At 43.0% G+C, this 17,529-nt stretch overlaps 2 protein-coding genes and 1 long non-coding RNA gene across 10 annotated transcripts in view; 1 reads left to right on the plus strand and 2 right to left on the minus strand.

The window, feature by feature from the left end:
* Positions 1 to 2,893, minus strand: part of LOC145517391 (uncharacterized) — a 180,431-nt gene extending 177,538 nt beyond the window's left edge. Inside the window, exons 1-2 of the mRNA XM_081519722.1 lie at positions 2,826 to 2,893; positions 940 to 1,206 (exon numbers count right to left, since the gene is read on the minus strand). Of these exons, the coding sequence (XP_081375848.1) occupies positions 940 to 1,206; positions 2,826 to 2,893 (335 nt within the window). The remainder of the gene's footprint in view (positions 1 to 939; positions 1,207 to 2,825) is intronic.
* Positions 2,894 to 6,158: 3,265 nt separating this feature from the next.
* Positions 6,159 to 14,793, minus strand: TRIML1 (tripartite motif family like 1). Of its 8 annotated transcripts, XM_081521677.1 has the most exons (9): positions 14,702 to 14,793; positions 14,419 to 14,518; positions 13,530 to 13,597; positions 12,432 to 12,765; positions 11,860 to 11,955; positions 10,652 to 10,882; positions 9,212 to 9,234; positions 8,934 to 9,031; positions 6,159 to 7,057 (listed from the first exon to the last, which is right to left on the minus strand). In XM_081521677.1, exons 2-9 carry the CDS (start codon positions 14,461 to 14,463, stop codon positions 6,507 to 6,509), a joined length of 1,446 nt encoding a protein of 481 aa, XP_081377803.1. In that variant the 5' UTR covers positions 14,464 to 14,518; positions 14,702 to 14,793; the 3' UTR covers positions 6,159 to 6,506. The 8 variants fall into 8 exon arrangements, with proteins under 8 accessions (XP_081377803.1, XP_081377809.1, XP_081377807.1 ...); XM_081521683.1 differs by lacking the exon at positions 14,419 to 14,518 and having other exon boundaries at positions 12,588 to 12,765; positions 14,748 to 14,793; XM_081521681.1 differs by lacking the exon at positions 14,419 to 14,518 and having other exon boundaries at positions 14,748 to 14,793.
* Positions 12,269 to 13,650, plus strand: LOC145518093 (uncharacterized). The gene is made up of 2 exons (XR_014062608.1): positions 12,269 to 13,069; positions 13,516 to 13,650. It is a non-coding gene; the product is annotated as an uncharacterized LOC145518093 (long non-coding RNA).
* Positions 14,794 to 17,529: the final 2,736 nt, after the last annotated feature.

Raw genomic sequence — 17,529 nt, forward strand, 5'->3', positions numbered from 1 at the left:
AACAATGACATTCATAACCAAACTCCACTGCATCTATCTTCACTCTGAATCAACTTACAAATCATGTGCTATACAGCATTTTAAGCCACATTAACTGATAGTGTTCACCACGGAGTTACAGCCTTCTTCTCCCTTCTGACATATAGGCAGATAAACTCTTGCAAAGAGCAGCAAGGAACAGCCCAAGAGTTCACCACTGTTCCAACAATGCAAAAGTACACACATTTCATTAGCTTCAACAAATTTCATTTTTATCATCCTTTCCTTGGTACGCATGTTGTTCTACAGGCAAAAAGGCAAGCCATACCAAAGGAGGTTGTTATCAGGCCTTAAGTAGAACTCCAAATGGCGTTCCTTATTTGGAGCGTGGCTCACAAACAAGCATCTGAACCTGTCGTTACTATTTGACAGAAAACAAATTTATTTCTTGTGGTTTTAGTTGAAGGTGTAACAAACAGACAAAGACCAGGGCTGCTTTCGACATTACATCTTCAACGCCAAGCACAATATGATGGGTAGACGCTCAACATCTGTTGAACGAATAAAATTCATTTCAGGCAGGCAAAGTCTGGGCTTTTAGGGTCCTCAAAATACCGGACATACATCAGCTACCACGTATTGGGCAGACTTCGGTTTTAGAGCGTATGCGACGTCGTTTACACGAATCACTGGCTAATTCACCGAAACCGAAAAAGTAGATTAATTTCCTGCCAGAAGAGGAAACCGGGCCTGAGTTAGAAATGAGGTTTCCCGAGGTGGGACGGGGGAGACAAAAGGCCTAGGGGGGCCGCAACCCCGGAGCTCAGACGGCGCCCCAACCCGCAAGGCACAGGGGGCCGGGGGGGGGGGTGTAGACCCGCCCGGGAGGTGGAAGGGCTCGGCGGGGGCGCGGGCCCCCAGGCCCGGGCGGCGTCGCGGGCCCCTCGCCTCCCCGCCTACCTCATCCGGTGGTGCCTGGCGACGCGCTCCGGGCGCTGGAGGTCGTGCCGTCGGGGAGGCCGCTCACGGGCCTGCGGGAGTCGCAGCCCCGGTTCCAGCGTAGTGAGCGCCCCCGGCCCCTGGGGCCCACGCGCCGCCGGGACACCCGCGCCTCCGCCGGCCACGAGGCGCCCTGGCCTCCGCTCCGCCCACCTCGCGGCTCCGCGGTTCTGGGAGCGCGGCTTCCGCAGCTCTAAGAACAGGAATTCAGAGCACACGTGGGCCCATCTGAGCTCGTTTAGGCGCGCTCATTACGTATCATGTTAGGCTTCCCTGGTGACTCAGCTGGTCAAGAATCCGCCTGCAATGCGGGAGACCTGGGTTCGATCCCTGGGTTGGGAAGATCCCCGGGAGGAGGGCCTAGCAACCCACTCCAGTATTCTTGCCTGGAGAGTCCCATGGACGGAGGAGCCTGGCGGGATACCGCCCACGGGGTCACAAAGTGTCAGACGCGACTGAGGGACTAAGCACAGCACAACACAGCAAGGCTCTGAGAGTTAAACTAACTTGGGGAAGTTGAAACATGACTTTGTGGCGAAGTTAAGAGTTCCAACCAAGGACTGTCTGGTTTCAGAGCCCAACTACTGCTCCCCAATTCCTCCCAGGATAGATTTTTCTGGAGGCATAAATACATTGCTTCTGGCAAGACCACAGGGCACAGAAAAACATGTTCTTTCACTTGTCTTAAAGCTGTGTGTCTGCATCTTCAGAAACGCCAGTGAGTAAGACATTCTGGACTCCCTGCCGTGCACATTAAATCTTGTAGAGGGATGTTACGGCCTTCAAACACGTGCCCGCAGGGTCCGCAGGCAGCTTTCCCGCCTGCAGAGAGATGCTTGGGGAATAATTAGAAATGTACCCAAAGGTTTATGAACATGTGCGTTCATCACAGTGCCGGTCATAATAGCTACAAATGGAGAACAATCTAAATGTCCCACAGTAGGGAAATGATTAAACAAATTAGGGATACTCAAATGATAAAATATCACTCCCATTAAGAACTATGTTTTCCAAAACAATTACTTTTAATATATGATCCTATATTATTTCTGGATGCTGAAGGACAAAAATAGAGTCAAAAGGAACATTATAAGACTAGTTGGGGAATTTTTAATATGGACTGTTTATTAAATATCATCAAATAATACTTAATGTACATTTTTATATAAATGCAATTTAACAAATGTACTAATTCTTAGAAGATACATACTTATATATTTAAAGATAAAAAGCTATATTTTTAAGAAATATCTCATGATGAGAAGGCAGTTCACAATGTAATTTAGGGTAATTAATTTTCATTTTCCTTGAAATATATATATATATATATATATATATATATATACACACACACATAGAAAAAATTTAGAAAGACACATACCAAAACTTAACATTGGTTATCTCTGTGTAGTGAGATTAATCTTTTGTTTTTTTCACTTTTCTGCACACTTCTATTTTCCTGTTGTGACCTATTATTATTTTGTTCCCTCCTCTCCAAGGTATATGCACAGAGAGAAATCTAAGGCTAGGAAAAGGTTGACTAACACATCATTGAGTTAAATTAGTGTAGGAGAGCCTTGTACAGTAATTCAGAGTAAGGTAAGGCACCAATACACACAAAGAATAATAGATCAAAGTTACATTTATGTTGTAAGGGGAGGGATAATTAAAGTAGGCAAATAGATAAAAGCCTTACTTGAAGAATGAAGTTTTATTGGAAACTTTCAGGACAAGAGAAGTATCACACAATATTTTATTTTTGAGGTACTCTAAGGCAAACAAAAAAAAAAGTTTTAAAGGTTCTCAAACTGCAGTCCTGAGTGGAATCTTGGGTGATGTCTTCCGACCTTAGGATAGACTGCCCCTCTCCTCCAGCCAGCTGTCGGGATATGTGGTGGTTTACTTGCCAAGTCATGTCCGACTCTTGTGACCCATGGACTATAGTCTGCCAGGCCCTCTGTCCATGAGATTTTCCAGGCAAGAGTACTGGAGTGGGTTCCCATTCCCTTCTCCAGGGGATCTTCCCGACCCAGGGATTGAACCTGGGTCTCCTGCATTACAAGCGGGTTCTTTACCAACTGAGCCACCAGGGAAGCCCCTGTGAGGATTAGGGAAGGAAATGGCTATGACTGTGAATTCTATCTGGTGATATTCACTGCATGAGGCTACCAGTGCCTTGCTGTCTCCTGGGGAAATTGTCCATTCAGGAAAAGGTGGAAGAAGAGAGAGAGTCAAGGAGAGAGGAAGTTAATGGATGGATAAAAGGCAGCTTGAGTGATGGGAGCAGGTTCTTTGTGGACTCCCTTTATGTTGAAGGAAATGCCTTTATCAGATGTTCTGTCTGAGACAGGGAGACCCAGGTCCTTGAACAGTGCAAGGGGGTGCCTTCACCAAGAAAGGAAGCATATCTTTTCATTTTTCATGCTGGCCAGTCTTGCTCCCATCCTTCCTACCACATCTGCTTGGCTTGGAATTTATATCTAGAAACCTTGGGTGAAAATTTCCTTGCAAATTTTATATCATTATTTACACAAACCCAGAAGGATAAGAAAAATATAGATTTAATCTCCTGCACCCCTCCCCTGCGCACACACTCAATCGGTGGCAGTCCCAGTGTAGACAGTGATGCAGCCAAGATCTACTCAGTATAACTTTCCCAGAGGGGGGGAAAAAAAAGACTGGTTTCCTTGGCAATATCAACCCCTCTGGGACATAGATAAAAAATAAATAAAAGGGCCATTGCCAAGATTATACTACAATTAAGTGTAACGTGCACTAAATTAAAATGTATTACTTTTACATTCATTTATCCAAATGTTTAAAAATTCAATTTTTTGTAATTGAAGGTGACATACTCCAAATATGCCTGGTGTCTGCTGTTTATAATTTGCTTCTTGGCTTTTTGAGAGAATAAATCAAGAAATAAAATTTAATAAAATAAGAAATAGACTTCCCTCTCAGCCCAGTGGTTAAGACTCTCTATGGAGGCACAGGTTCAATCCCTCGACAGGGAAGTTCCACATGCCTCAAGGTGCAGTCAAAAAAAGAGAAACAGAGCCACGGATTATCTAAAACGGATGCGCCTGCCTCACCTTTCCACAATCCTCTGAGTATACCTGATGTCAGGGCGGAAATGCAAATAGGGAACACAAAGAGCAGAAGAGGGCAGTATCTGGGATTCAAAGTCTAGCTCATCTCTGCTCCCCGCCTTTGAGGGCACAGGGTTAAAATGTATAAGGTTGAATGACCAAAGAGGTCTAGATTAAAGAGAAGGGTGAACAGAGACCCCAGAATAAGCCCAGTTACTTACCGACCTCCTTCTATGATTTTCTATGCTGATTAAGAGGTCCCATTAGCAACCTTTCCTTGTTTATTCTCTAACTTAGAAATTAAAATCAGTGAAAAACTTTTTCTTAATAATTCGCAGTCATTCATGGGTTAGATCCATGCGTTTTCTTGTCAAAGACTAAAAATACTGACACTGACTTATCTGAGTGGGAAGAGTGGATGAAGGGCTGCCCTCTGTGATAGGTGACATCCTGCAATGGGAGCAAGAAGGAAGAAAAAAAAAACCAAAAAACCTGCTGGGACAGAGCACCAAGAATGTGGAGCACGAGTGAGACAAGACCAAAGGAACTCTGCTCGGTCACTACCCGCTTCCTACACCCTGGCACAGTGGGATAAAGAGAAAGCTTGGTCTTTCAGATATGAAAAACCTTCTGCTTGTTCAGTTCAGTTCAGTCGCTCAGTCGTGTCCGACTCTTTGCTACCCCATGAATTGCAGCACGCCAGCCCTCTCTGTCCATCACCAACTCCCGGAGTCTACCCAAACCCATGTCCATCAAGTCGGTGATGCCATCCAACCATCTCATCCTCTGTCGTCCCCTTCTCCTCCCGCCCCCAATCCTACCCAGCATTAGGGTCTTTTCCAATGAGTCAACCCTTCGCATGAGGTGCCCAAAGTATTGGAGTTTCAGCTTCAACATCAGACCCTCCAATGAACACCCAGGATTGATCTCTTTTAGGATGGACTGATTGGATCTCCTTGCAGTCCAAGGGACTCTCAAGAGTCTTCTCCAACACCACAGCTCAAAAGCATCAATTCTGCGGCGCTCAACTTTCTTCACCGTCCAACTCTCACATCCATACATGACCACTGGAAAAACCATAGCCTTGACTAGACAGACTTTTGTTGGCAAAGTAATGTCTCTGCTTTTAAATATTCTATCTAGGTTGGCCATAACCTTCCTTCCAAGGAGAAAGCGTCTTTTAATTTCATGGCTGCAGTCACCATCAGCAGTGATTCTGGAGCCCAAAAAAATAAAGTCTGACACTGTTTCCACTGTTTCCCCATCTATTTCCCATGGAGTGATGGGACCAGATGCCATGATCTTAGTTTTCTGAATGCTGAGCTTTAAGCCAACTTTTTCACTCTCCTCCTTCACCTTCATCAAGAGGCTCTTTAGTTCTTCTTCACTTTCTGCCATAAGGGTGGTGTCATCCACATATCTGAGGTTATTGATATTTCTCCCGGCAATCTTGGTTCCAGCTTGTGTTTCTTGCTTGTAGAAAATAGCAAAAGCTCAGAAAATAATCTGATATAAAACTCAAAAGGTAAAGAATCAGCCTGCATTGCAGGAGACTGTGTTTGATCCCTGGGTCAGGAAGATTCCCTGGCGGAGCAAATGGCAACCCACTCCAGTATTCTTGGCTGGGGAATCCCGTGGACAGAGGAGCCTGGAGGGCTATAGTCTGTGGGGTCACAAAGAGCTGGACACGACTGAGCAACTGACACACAAAACTCAAAAAATCACTCGGCACCCACAGCCTTGATATGTATATTGACTAAATACTTTGCTCTGTCTCCTTTGAATATATTAACAAACAACAGAAGGCGCCACGATCTTCTGAATATGGTAACGTCAATGCCACAATGATATTCACATATCTTTGTAGCATTCTGGACATATAACTCTTTCTGAGGACCAACACTTCAGGCCCCATAGGATAGGAAGAAAAGTGCTTTTTCAGAGAAGGCCGAGTCATGGACAATAAGGAGAACCCATGCATTCAGCCCCCTGGAGGAGTTAGGTTTGCCCTGGCACACAGAGCTTTACACATAAGACAGACACATGCAAATAGTAGCGCTTTTTAGAGTCAAATAAATAAATACACTTGAAAACAATGACATAGATTTATAAACCTGGCCTATGACAATGGGATTCAGGTTACTAGGGACTAGTTCTATCTTTACATTTTCAGTGATCAGCACATATAGGGGGCAGTCTAGACAATGAATTTGATTAAAGACACAGGATTAAGTCAGCTTTCTCCTATTGGTGTTAGAAGTTGATTGTCCAATTTGGCTTTTCATTGGGGGCTCAAGGTAATGGAAACTCTCGAGGGTTGGGGGGGGTGCTTTCTTTCAGATCACCTGATGTTAATACTATCAATGCATTAATCATCCTAATTAATAGTTATCAGTTGGTCTTAGACCTCACTCTCCGAGAAGGCTGAGGGCCTCTCCCTCAGACATGGTGATTCAGTGAGCAGATGACAAGAGGGCCTGTGTTGGTCCCTTCGTTTGGGAGACAAGGGGAAAAGATGGGCCTGAGAGCCTCTTGGAAAGAGGCTGGAGGGAAGCTGTAGATGAGGGACTCATCTGTCACGTTGTAGAATGCTATATGTCCGGACTCATAGTCTAAGAAAACGCCAACCTTATGCACTGGCTCTCTGACATGTTGGCCTTTCAAAGGTGATGAGACCCAAAGACTATAATCATCGCCGATCTTTAAGCCTATAAGTGAGAAGAGGTCCCCAGGAGGCTTGGGGAGATTCCCCTTCCTGCTCACTGAGTCCTTACAGATGCCCACCTCCCACTCAGTCTTGTTGCCCACTTCCACCTCCCAGTAGTGTCTCCCGCAGGTGAAGACCTGAGTGCCCAGCACCGTGGCAGACTGGTCAAATCTTTCAGGGTTGTCAGGCAGCTGCTGTCGGATTCCTCCATGTTTCACACTTTTCAGATCCTCAGACAAGACCAGGTAGGCATTGGCTGTGGCTGGATCTAAGGTTATATCCGCTGCAAAAGAAGAAAAGAATGAATTCCCGTTTGCATTCTAGAAAACCCCCTTATGTACGTGAATTTAAATTAAGGTCTTAGTATCTAATCCTTTTTTTTTTTTTGACTGAGCCGCACAGCATGTAGGATCTTAGTTCCCCTACTAGGGACAGAACCCATAACCCCTGCAGAAGAAGCATGGAGTCTTAACCACAGGACCACAAGGGAAGCCCCTAGTCCTATTGTTTAGGACTTAATTTAGGTGACTGTGGTGGGGATTTTTGTTTTGATTGGAACAGTGTCTCTGAAACCCTTCTTTTACTGTATCACAAAACAGAGAGTAGATCTCTAAAAGAAAACCAATGAGTCATGTGGAGAATGATACTGGATCTCTGATAATGGAATGGAAGTGGTTCTATTTAAAAGATATTTGTAGAACTAAGAGCTATTTATCTGCACAGGTCATATCTTTTATCATTTGTGTTTGCTTTAGCCAGGGCTGGTTATGGTTCTTGAGTCTGAGTGGGAGAAAAAGTTATTGGTTAGTGAAATGAACTACTTAGGTGCCAGGCATTTTCTGTACATTATCTCATTTAATCACGCAAATATTATTATCTTCTTTCCATTTTTATAAAAGAAAAAAAACTGAGGTTCGTAGAAGTTAGGGAACTGGGCCAAGATTACAAAGTTACCAAGTGTTTGAATAGCAGTTCCTAATCAGCATTTTTCATTATCTCAAGCTTAAATGTATTAATAACTTCCTATGAGTTAGGGCTCCCCAGATGGCACTAGTGGTAAAGAATCTGCCTGTTCATGCAGGCAGTTTGATCCACCTCTGGGTTGGATCCCTGGATCTGGATCTGGATCTGGAAGATTCCCCTGGAGTACGCAATGGCAACCCACTCCAGTATTTTTGCCTGGGGAATCCCATGGACAGAGGATCCTGGCCGGCTACAGTCCATGGGGTCGCAAAGAGTTGGACACGACTGAGCACAAATACAGGAGTTAATGCCACTGCCAATGACGATTTGATGAAACACTTTTTGACCCAGTGAGGGACCTCCTCTTCCAGCCTCCTGTGAGTAACTTTCAGTGATTATCCAGATAAGATTGGGCACCCCATCATATCATTTCATACTTTTATTTGTAGATCAAATCCCAATAATCACTATCTGTTTGATTCCTATCAGTCTCCTCAATCTCACTGTAAGATCTACAAAAGCAAAAGTAAGTGTGTCTCATTCATCCTTGTAAGTACGTGCATGCATGCTGTGTGTGTGCTAAGTCACTTAGTTGTGTATGATTCTGTGCGACCCTATGGACCATGGCCCGCCAGGCTCCTCTGTCCATGGGATTCTCCAGGCAAGAATACTGGACCGGGTTGCCATGCCATCCTCCAGGGGATCTTCCCAACCCAGGGGGCGAACCGGTGCCTCTTAGCACATAGTAGGCACTTCTCAAATATCTGTTGAGTCCAGCATCCATTAGGCCTTTCCCTGAAGGTCAGATTGTCAACAAGATAAAAGGTGAAACCTAATGCTCACCTCTCTAAGTCTTAGCCAGTGTAAATATTTGGAGCATTGTAAAAGGCTAATTCTTTGAACGTTCCCTCACTGAGATTTAACAGTTTAGATCAGCTTTTATCCTCACAAGAACAGAGGGAGCAACGCAGAACCCCCTGAGGAGGTCTGTGTGTGTGCGTGTGCAAGGCGATGGGATGAACAAAACAGAACCATGCAAACAAAGGAAGGAGCAGGACTCAGACAGAAAACAAAGGCAGATCAAACATCAATCAGGTCTCGGTGCTTCTGTCCGTTCCAGCAGAGATGGTCTGTGCCCACCCTGCACCCAACAACTCTGGAAGCCCCTGGAGGGTCGACAAATCATGCTAACTTACTGCTGAATTTTCTTAGCATCTCCCTCATTCCTGTGATGTGGCACAGAGTCAGTCCCGTGGTGATGGCCTCCGGACACTGAAGCAACAGGGGCTCACTCCTATGGGAGGGCAGAGACGGTCACTTGGTCTCCGCATGGACCGCATGACCTGCTCCAACTTGAGAATCCAGCCCTTTCTGCCCCAACACCAATGGACATTTTCATCCCCTCTCTGAAAACCTATTGCATCAGCACCATCACCCTGTTCCTTACACAACTGAACACAGAAGAAAAACCTACCTTTCCAGTATTCCTCTCACATCCTAAGGGTGTAAAAGAAAGAAGGTTAGTTTTTCTGCACTCTGAGAGCTAGAAAAGACATCCCATTTTGAATACAGTCCTTTGCAGATTTCATAGAGTCCCCTTCCCACGGCTCTAGAATACTTTGAATGGGGGAGCGTGTGGCAGAAAAAAATCTCAAACTTCTTCTAGGGTGAGTGCTTGTGAACACGAGGTGTATCTCACAATAACTAAAGATTTCTTTTTCTCATATCATCCTTTGTCAACAGAATCTGTGGCTGAGAAAGAAGTCAAACTATTGGCCTTATTATCTAATGATGCCTCCAGGAGGTAGAAATAAGCAAAGGGAAGTAACCTTGTGAGAGGTGAAACTAAGCCTGTGTATGGTTGGACTGGGTTATTGTATGTGCTAAGTCTCGTTTCAGTCGTGTCTGACTCTGAGACCCCATGGACTGTAGCCCACCAGGCTCCTCTGTCCATGGGATTCTCCAGGCAAGAATACTGGAGTGGGTTGCGGCGCCATCCTCCAGGGGATCTTCCTGACCCAGGGATCGAACCCAGGTCTCTTAGGGCTTCTGCATTGGCAGGCAGGTTTTTTACCACTAGTGCCACCTGGAAAGCCCAGACTGTGTTATTGGGAAGGCAATAGATTAAATAGCAGCATTCTGGGGAGCTAGTCTAGGAAAGGGATTTGAAGCTGGAAACAGGAAACTGGAACACAGCTTATGTTTTAGAAGGTCCCAAAGAATGCAACAGTAGCCTAGAAAGGTAGTAGAGGAAAGATGGTGAGGAATGTGGACTCAGTACACAAACGCCTGGGTTCTATCACCTACTAGCTATTTGACAGGCAAATGATCTGAGTTACTCAACAATTGCCACTATTACCTGGATGGAAGGAGAGTTTTGGGGAGAATGGATACATGTATATGGATGGCTGAGTCCCTTTGCTGTCCACCTGAAACTATTATAACATTGTTAATGGGCTATACTCCAATATGAAATAAAAAGTTAAAAGAAAACAAAATAATTGCCTCTATTAACCCATTTTATTGCTACCAATCACCTATAGTAAATATCATAATAGCATTTAACCTCTTCGAGTCTTTTTGAAGACATAATTTAAAGTGCCCAGTACACAATGTTCATTAAATATAAAATATTTGGCAAAGCTGAGATTAAAATAAGGCAGGCACACAAAAAAATTGGAGTCATCATTTGACTTGTTTGGATGGACATTCCTCTTTTTTATTTTTTTTTTCCTTTTCCTCTTCAAAATTTTATTTACACTATACAGAGAACAGTCATTCTTTAAGAAAACTTTCTTAGGGGGCCAGAACTTAATTTTTCAAGTAAATTAAGAAAAGTTTATTCTGTGCAACTTGAAATATGATTGGTGACATATGGGTTTTTTTTTTCCATTAGTTTCTCCAATGTTCTTACCTCGAAAGACTCTATAATCGAGTTCTGACACATGGACTCTATCTGTTCCATCATTTTGCTCAGGCTTCGCGTCTGCTGGGTCAGCCTGATCTCATTGTCCCGCAGTTTCTTCAGGTTCTCTCGTTCCTCCATTTCTAGCAGCTGCAGCTGCAGCTGCTCCTCCTCCTTCAGGAACTGGTGCATTTTTGCATATTCTGACAGGACAACCTGCTTACAGGTCTTTGTCTCTTCCTGCCATCACACCGGCGTACGCGCGCACGCACACACACGAACAATATAATAAAGTTAGTCACAGAATCACTTATGTAGATTTTTAACCCTTACAAAGTCCTAGAGTTCCACTGCGACAATTCTTGAAACCTGACACATAACACATACATTCTGTTGACTAGCTGGGTGGATAGTTTGATATTTTAGGAGCTGTGTGTTGTAGCTTATAGTAATAAAACAAAACAAAACAAAAAATCAAAAATTCTACTCCTAAGAGATTGTCATTCTAGTGGAAGCAACAAAAAATAAACAATCAAGCAAATTATGATAGGTGGTGATGAGTACTATTATTTTTAAAAAAGTAAAGCAAAATAAAGTTAGGACAAAAATTAAGGCGGGGGAAGCGTGCATTCATTTATTCAACAAACATTTAGTCAATGAAAGTAGACAATGGATCACATACTGGGAATAGAAATGAACATCACAAATGCTCCCATGTAAGAAGTCAGAGGTTATTGAGATAATCAAAAACATGCTTTTAAAAAATCTAATTAGACATTTAGTTCTGCTCTTTGCTATACAGCTTAAACTGTAATCTGCAGCTAACCTCAAGCTCTCGTTCAGGTGTACTAATCCAGACTGTATTTTGCCCTTTTTCCCCTAAATCATTTGAGATATTCTTTTTTTTCAATCAATTTCCATTCTATGTGATATATCTATAACATATATTTCATAATTATAATCAGAGCAGAAATATAGGTAGCCACCATGTGGTATAGGTACCCAAAGAAGGGAAAAATACGCCAGCCAGGGGATGGGAGAATTGAGCTGAGTCTTCAGATGGACAAACAGAAGTAGGCAGCCCAAAGCAAGGATACTCCACACTGCAGCCCTGGAGATGGTAAATGCTGTCATTTTCTTATGATATTCCATGAAGCATCCCTCTAGTCCCCCTTGTAGAATCACATACAAAATGGAAAAGTAAAACAGATACTGACCTTACACAATATCACTCTCTCCTTCTCATGGTTTAATATAACCTCTGTTTCCTTTCTCTTTTTACACAAAATGTCTAGTATTTCCTGGAGTTTCTCCTACAATAGAAAAAAACTCTCTGTGGTAAATGAGCAGAACACCAGGTCATGAAGGGGTCTTGAGGACCAATAACAAGATGACTGAGACTTTAGATCAAAAGGGGAAAAGGGATCCGTGCCCAGATTTGTGGTCTAGTGCCTGGAGATTAGCACCCATGATTGTCACCCGTAGAAAATTTTATGGCAGTTGGGGCTTCCCTGGTGGCTCAGACAGTAAAGAATCTGCCTGCAAGGTGGGAGATGCGGGTTTGATCCCTGGGTCAGGAAGATCCCCTGGAGATGGGCATGGCAACCCACTCCAGTATTCTTGCCTGGAGAATCCCATGGACAGAGGAACCTGATGGGCTATTCTCCATGTCCTGGTGGACAGAGGAACCTGGTGGGCAAAGAGTTGGACGTAACTGAGCACCTAACATCACCTTATGCGATAGAATCTGATTTGTGTTCTGAAATTTATATCAAGCCTCCCATCTTACTTTGTGATGCTCCTCAGCCTCACTGGAGAGATTCATTCTGTTTACTCCGTGGCCTTGGGTTGAGAAGTTGTGGCCCCCCATCTCCTGGTCAGACCACGCCCTAGTGGCAGCCAGCATCCTCTCATAGCCGCTATGGCTGCCCTCACTCTGCAGCACCTGAGATCTGAGCTGCCTGCCGATGCCAGCCAGCCTCCCCAGACGCTCGTTGGGCTGGAAATGCGGGATCTCCAAGGTCCTCCAGCACTCAGGACATGACAAGGGAGTGTTATGTTCCTCCCAGCTTCTCAGAAGACACACCAGACAAAAGCTGTGCCCACACTCGGTGGTCACCGGGCTGGTGAAATAGTCCAAGCAGATGAAACAGGTCAGTTCCTCCCTGAGATTCTCCATCAGATCTGCTGTAGACATTTTCTCAAAGAAGGACATCGAAGCAAGTCTCTATTCTGGGATTTGAAAATGTTCCCCCAGAGTCTATTGTTTCGAGTAACAAGTGGGTAATCAGCTGCTATGTTGTTATTACACAAAATTCTTACTCTCCTCTGTGACTGATTTCACCCATTGACACAAGCCAATTATGACTTAATTTGGAACTCCTGTATGCTGGGTTCACCATCAACCCCAAACTTTTAAGGAATCATGTAAGCCACATGCTGGATTCTGAGGATACTTGCTCCTAAGAGTTGTCATTTCAAGAGTTGGTTACTGTGTATAGATAGTGCCACCAAACCACTGAGACACATTGGTTTTATGCTGGAGGGTTGGGTAATTTGGTATAAGCCAGTACAGAGATTTAAATTATAATGATCTCTGATAATATCTGAATTGGAGTCTCATCCAAATCTTTCCACTAATGGAATCTAGTTGAGATACTGAAGGAGGAAAACTATAGTATACAGTCCTTCTCTCATTAAGGCCTTTTCTTTCTTTGACCAAAGCTTACAAGCTTTTTGCTCCTTTATCAGGTACTGTGTCCTTTGATTTAATTTTATTCATTCCCCCAAGTGAGACTAATTCCACTGAAGCACTCCCTGACTTTTGATGTACAATGGATTACTAGAGTTATATGTATTGCTCTGCCCTACAGACCATGATACTCACCTCTCTGCCACCACAGAAAGTACCAAGAACATCTTCGTTGTTGGAAGTTGCCACAAGGAGCCGTGACACTATGGAGTGGATGGAAAGAAATTGTATTTAAGGATAAACATAATTTGGCCCCTTTCTTTTCACCCTTTGAAAATTTTTAAACTAGGCTTTCTTAAACCTCATCACTTCTTACTGGACAGAAATTAAGTATGTAGATGTTATTTTTCTACTGATGAAAAGACTAAATGTTCAGTTTGCAGACTGTATACAACCACCACTGAAATTAGTGCTGACTCCTATATATTTACTGTCATGTATTCAGGAGTCAGATCTTGTCATGGCATGTCCTCCACTCCCTGCATGCCAGGAAGTGGAATCTTAAAAGCTCTTCCTCAGAGTCTAACCAGCTCTATACTCCCATCATGTTCATCATACTTTATTTTTCTCCTCTCACTCTCCAACTTGGCAACCTTTCATGGTTCTCCATTACTTGTGTTATCCTAATAATTCCTTTCTGACATTCATGCTCCCAACTGATTGTTCTTTCCCACTCATCTCCAACAAGATGTTGAATGTTTCCTTATCCTGAACTTTTGTCAAAAGACATTTTCAAGCCTGAAATGATTCTGCCTCCGCCTTCCATCCTCCTAGTCAAAACTCATTTTTCTAAAGTCATTAATGTTTTAATCATATGTCATGAGGGAATGACTGGTGTGAGAATTTATGCTAGAAAAAAGAAGCACCAGAACAGAGTTATACCAACGTTTGGGGTCATGAAATCTCTACTGTTCAGATTTCGTATAGGATAGAAACTGGGGGCACAACTTCAAAATATTGTTAGAAATTAGTCTTGAGTAAGGATCTTAGAGAGGGCAATGGCACCCCACTCCAGTACTCTTGCCTGGAAAATCCCATGGATGGAGGAGCCTGGTGGGCTGCAGTCCATGGGGTCGCTGAGAGTCGGACACGACTGAGTGACTTCACTTTCAACTTTCACTTTCCTGCATTGGAGAAGGAAATGGCAACCCACTCCAGTGTTCTTGCCTGGAGAATCCCAGGGATGGGGGAGCCTGGTGGGCTGCCGTCTATGGGGTCGCACAGAGTCGGACACGACTGAAGTGACTTAGCAGCAGCAAGGATCTTGCAAACACACACACACACACATGAAACAAAAAGTACACTACCATGGATTGCCATCTCTGGAAAAAGGATTTACGAGTTACCACGTACAGTCAATGTGTTAATTTCCCACGCAAACTCAGGAGTCTTTCACATTGACCAGAATCATTAGAACAAGCCCTTCATCACAGAGCCCGTATTCCAGTTTGGAATGAGGGGACTCTCGCGTTCTGAGTCAGCTCACACTGATCTGTTCCATCCCACTTCCCTCTTCCAAATAAACCCTTTCCATAAACTGAACACAATAACCATATCTTATTCATCACTTACTAAAAGAAACTTTTGCTCATAGCAAGTACTCAGTTTCTCTGTAAATAAGTTTCAGATGAATAGGCAGGGGAACCATATTGTTGTAGAATCACAGTCTTCTGTCTAACTGGAAGCCAAGAGGTCATACAGTCCAACCACCTTCTAAAGATGATGAAGAAACTGAGACTAATACATTGTGTTAGTTCCCTGAAGACTTAGTGTAGGAGTCAGATCTGGGCTAGGAAGCTGGGTCTCCCTCCTGCCTGTCATTCTCTTCTGTCTACACTATGCTGCATCTCGCTTATTGTCTTCTTTTCAAAAATAATTTTTATTTATTGATTTTGGCCACGTCTTGTAGCATGTAGAATCTTAGTTCCCAGACCAGTGATGGAACCCAAGCCACCTGCATTGGCAGTCCTGGATCTTAACCACTGGACTGCCAGGGAAGTCCCACTTACTGCCTTGTGAGTGGGTAAAAATTTCCAGCTGTGTCAGTGAAATGAGTACGGTTCAAGTGGCTTTCAGAAGGAAATTAGAGAGCTCTCCTTATGGTGTGATCCTGTGAAAAGCATCTGCAATCAGTGGCTACACACTCCCTATTGGGAAAGCAGACTTCTTTACCTTCTTTCTGAACACCTCGATTAGATTTAATTCGAGATGAACTTTAAAGAGTGGGCCAGCCTTCCCAGTACCCATTATACCAACCCTCCAGGCCCTGTACAGCCAGACAGGATTTCTGAGATTAACAACTCAAATAGCTTCTTTTCTGGCCTGTCTCCTCCTACAGAGGTGACCAAGAGGTGACCCAAGAGGTCCGTGATCACAACTATCACCGACCTGCAGTTAGGGGTGGGATACACAGAAAAGAGGAACCTCAAAGACACAGTGAGGACTAGGAGTTCCCAGGTGGTCCAGTGGTTAGGACTCCACGCTTTTACTGACAACGTTGAAGAGTCAGTCCCTGATCTGGGAAGATCTTGTAAGGCATGTAGAAGAGCCTTAAAAAAAAAAAAAGAGAGTGGTAGAATTTAAATTTCTTGACTGCTTTGGCATTTTTGTAGAAGAAATATTTCCTTCTTGATGGAAAACCAGGGAAAACTTCATTTGACCCAGACCTTTAAACTAACAGCTTAAGCACATTTCAAATAAAGGAATAAGCTACTATTCAGAAGTGTGAAAGCTGTGGGGATATTTGAAGAATAAAATACATGATCTGACAGTGGGTCAAAGTATTATCATAACAAAAAATCTAGATTGTAACATTCTTTTTATCTAAGACATATTAAAAGACCCAGTACGGCTTGTCCAGTACGGCTTGTAAATATTCACCTTTGTTATTCTTTCTAGGTAGCCTGTAGTTTCTACCCACTACACCTGGAGGGCAGATCAGAGAGGAGGGAGCTAGTGCTAAAAATTCATACTCAGTTCAAAGTTGTAAGCCAGCAGCTCCTGCTGAGTTGCCAAGGTCGGTGGCTGAGAGTTGCCTTCCAGAGCTCTGACAATTTATGTGTCTTATGTGAGAATTTAGGATGAGGTGTTTTGTTTGTTTTTCCGGAGAATAAACCCTTTACTTGTTCATCCCTTTACCTTAAGAAAAGTCAACTGTTGAAAATGTACTTGTTCCAGGCTTCATGCTGGATGCTTTATGTACTTTATCTTCTAAAGAGATACAAAGGGAAGCCAAGGAAAAGAAAAAAATATCTGAGTTAGGAAGCCTGAGCAGGAAACTGTTTTAAAAAGCAGTTCGAACAAATAGTGAAAAATAAGGATAAAAAGACATGGTCTAAATTTAGGATGGACTATTAGGAAAAAGGAGTTATAGTTTAACTTCTCTCTCCATTTTACTTGTTTTTTCAGTTCAGTCTTTTTTTAATTTATTTTTTAAAATTCATTTTTCATTGGAGGATAATTGCTTTACAATGATGTGTCTATTCCTGCCTTACAACAACATGAATCAGCCATAAATATACATATATACTCCCTCTCTTTCCCCTTTCTTAATGGGGAGGATGGGATTTGAGATTATTACAGCTAAATAATTTTGAGTACCATGCAAACAGGATTTAACATTGGTGAAGAATAATGCTAAATTGAAAAAAAGAATGCAAAGATACCTAGGTTTTTTTAAAATTTATTTATTTTTAATTGAAGGATAATTGCTTTACAGTATTGTGTTGGTTTCTGCCAAACATCAACATGAATGAGCCATAGTTACACATATGTCCACTCTCTCTTGTACGTCCCTTCCACCTCCCTCCCCAAGGTCACTAGTTTTGTGTCTTGCTTTTATCATGTGACATGCTTTAGGAGATGCCTATCACTTAATCCTGCAGGAATTATTAAATATCTTAATATTCCAGGTGTACTATACCCAGTAAATTAGAAAAACAATTATCTCACATAGACATGCATTTTATAGGTAAGGAAACAGATGCTTTCGTGTGTATATGTTGCTTCCTCATCTTTTTAATGGGAAAGTCTGCTTTTTCTCAAGGAATTATTAACATTTATTTCTAAGATTCTCACACCAAAAAAGTTATCTTTAGGGGAAAAAAATCATGAGAGTAGCTAGTATAAAATAAGA

This window comes from Giraffa tippelskirchi, chromosome 8 (genome assembly GCF_054371585.1).
Source record: "Giraffa tippelskirchi isolate mGirTip1 chromosome 8, T2T-mGirTip1v1.2.pri, whole genome shotgun sequence".
Taxonomy (NCBI): domain Eukaryota; kingdom Metazoa; phylum Chordata; class Mammalia; order Artiodactyla; family Giraffidae; genus Giraffa; species Giraffa tippelskirchi.